The 1,178-nt window shown below is 49.4% G+C and overlaps 1 protein-coding gene across 1 annotated transcript in view; it reads left to right on the top strand.

Moving 5' to 3' along the window:
* LOC108789167 (structure-specific endonuclease subunit slx1-like) overlaps window positions 1-1,178 on the top strand; it is a 6,587-nt gene that overhangs the window by 305 nt on the left and 5,104 nt on the right. Inside the window, exon 2 of the mRNA XM_018559109.1 lies at window positions 409-644. Within this exon, the coding sequence (XP_018414611.1) occupies window positions 472-644 (173 nt within the window). The 5' untranslated portion in view covers window positions 409-471. The remainder of the gene's footprint in view (window positions 1-408; window positions 645-1,178) is intronic.

Genomic DNA, 1,178 nt, shown 5'->3' with positions numbered 1-1,178 from the left:
GGGGGGGGGGGAATAATCAGCTGGCACAGCCATTTCTGTTTATATATTCTTTTTTATTGGTTTGGTGCTCCATTTATGTTTTTAAAGGGCAACCCAGCAAGGTAAGAAGGAACAAATTCAATACAGGTGTAACTTTATTGTCCCTGCCAAGCAGACACAAATACCCCACCTGGGACCTCCTGCACTGACATAGTAGGGTCAGAGAAGGAGGTCCCAGGCGGGAATTTTGTCTGCTTCTCTGGAACAATAAAGTTACACCTTTTAATGAAGTACCGCCAGCCTTTTCTCCTTTGGTTCTAAAGGTGGTTGGGGCCCCTGCTCAGCTTCTGGCACCCGGTGTAATGAGCCTGTGAGCGGGAAACTTCTTTTTTTTTCAGCTTGTCTTTCATGTCCCTGTATTGTCTCCGGTCTCTGTGCAGGAACACATCGCACTTCTGCTCCTTCATGTGAATCTCCTGACAAGCAGAGAGGATGGTGGTGGAGGTGGAGGGCTTCTACGGCGTCTATCTCTTACATTGCACCAACCCAAAATACAAAGGACGCATCTACATCGGCTTCACGGTGAACCCCGAGAGGCGCATTCAGCAACACAATGGGGGGAAGCACAAAGGCGGAGCCTGGAAGACAAGTGGGAGGGGGCCCTGGTAAGAAGGACAAGCCATCACCTGATAGGTCACTAGACTCCTGGGTTTAGGGCGGGGGAGGAGAATTCTGAGGCTTAAATAGACTCTGCCTAAGATATAAAGTGCAGGTGGCGGTGTTCTATCGAAAGCTCCAACTCGTCGAAATCTCCAACTACCTCACTGCCGGGTACTTGCGAGTTGGAGATTTCGACCAGGCGGCGTTAGGACTCCAAAACACAAAGACTGACGGAGCTTCTGTACGGCTGCATTTCAACAATATTCAGCAGGTGGCAAACTCGACGAGTATTGTGAAAACGCTCTGCGCGCATGCGCACCGCAACTGTACAGAGCTCCAGTCTTTCTGAGCACCGGAAGTGAGGTAGTTGGAGATCTCGATAGAACAGCGGCACACCTACCTATTCTTATGCACTCCCGCTACAGCCGCATATAACAGGCAAAGCTCCGGCAATTCCTTGTATTGATAAAGCTTTCCAACCTCATCACACACATTCCTATTGACCAAGGAGGCAGCTTATTAGAGGTATGGGTTAATAA

This window comes from Nanorana parkeri, unplaced genomic scaffold (assembly GCF_000935625.1).
Source record: "Nanorana parkeri isolate BGI_ZX_2015 unplaced genomic scaffold, ASM93562v1 scaffold379, whole genome shotgun sequence".
Taxonomy (NCBI): Eukaryota; Metazoa; Chordata; class Amphibia; order Anura; family Dicroglossidae; genus Nanorana; species Nanorana parkeri.
The sequence above is the reverse complement of the archived record's forward strand: the minus strand, read 5'-3'. Positions and strand labels throughout refer to the sequence as shown.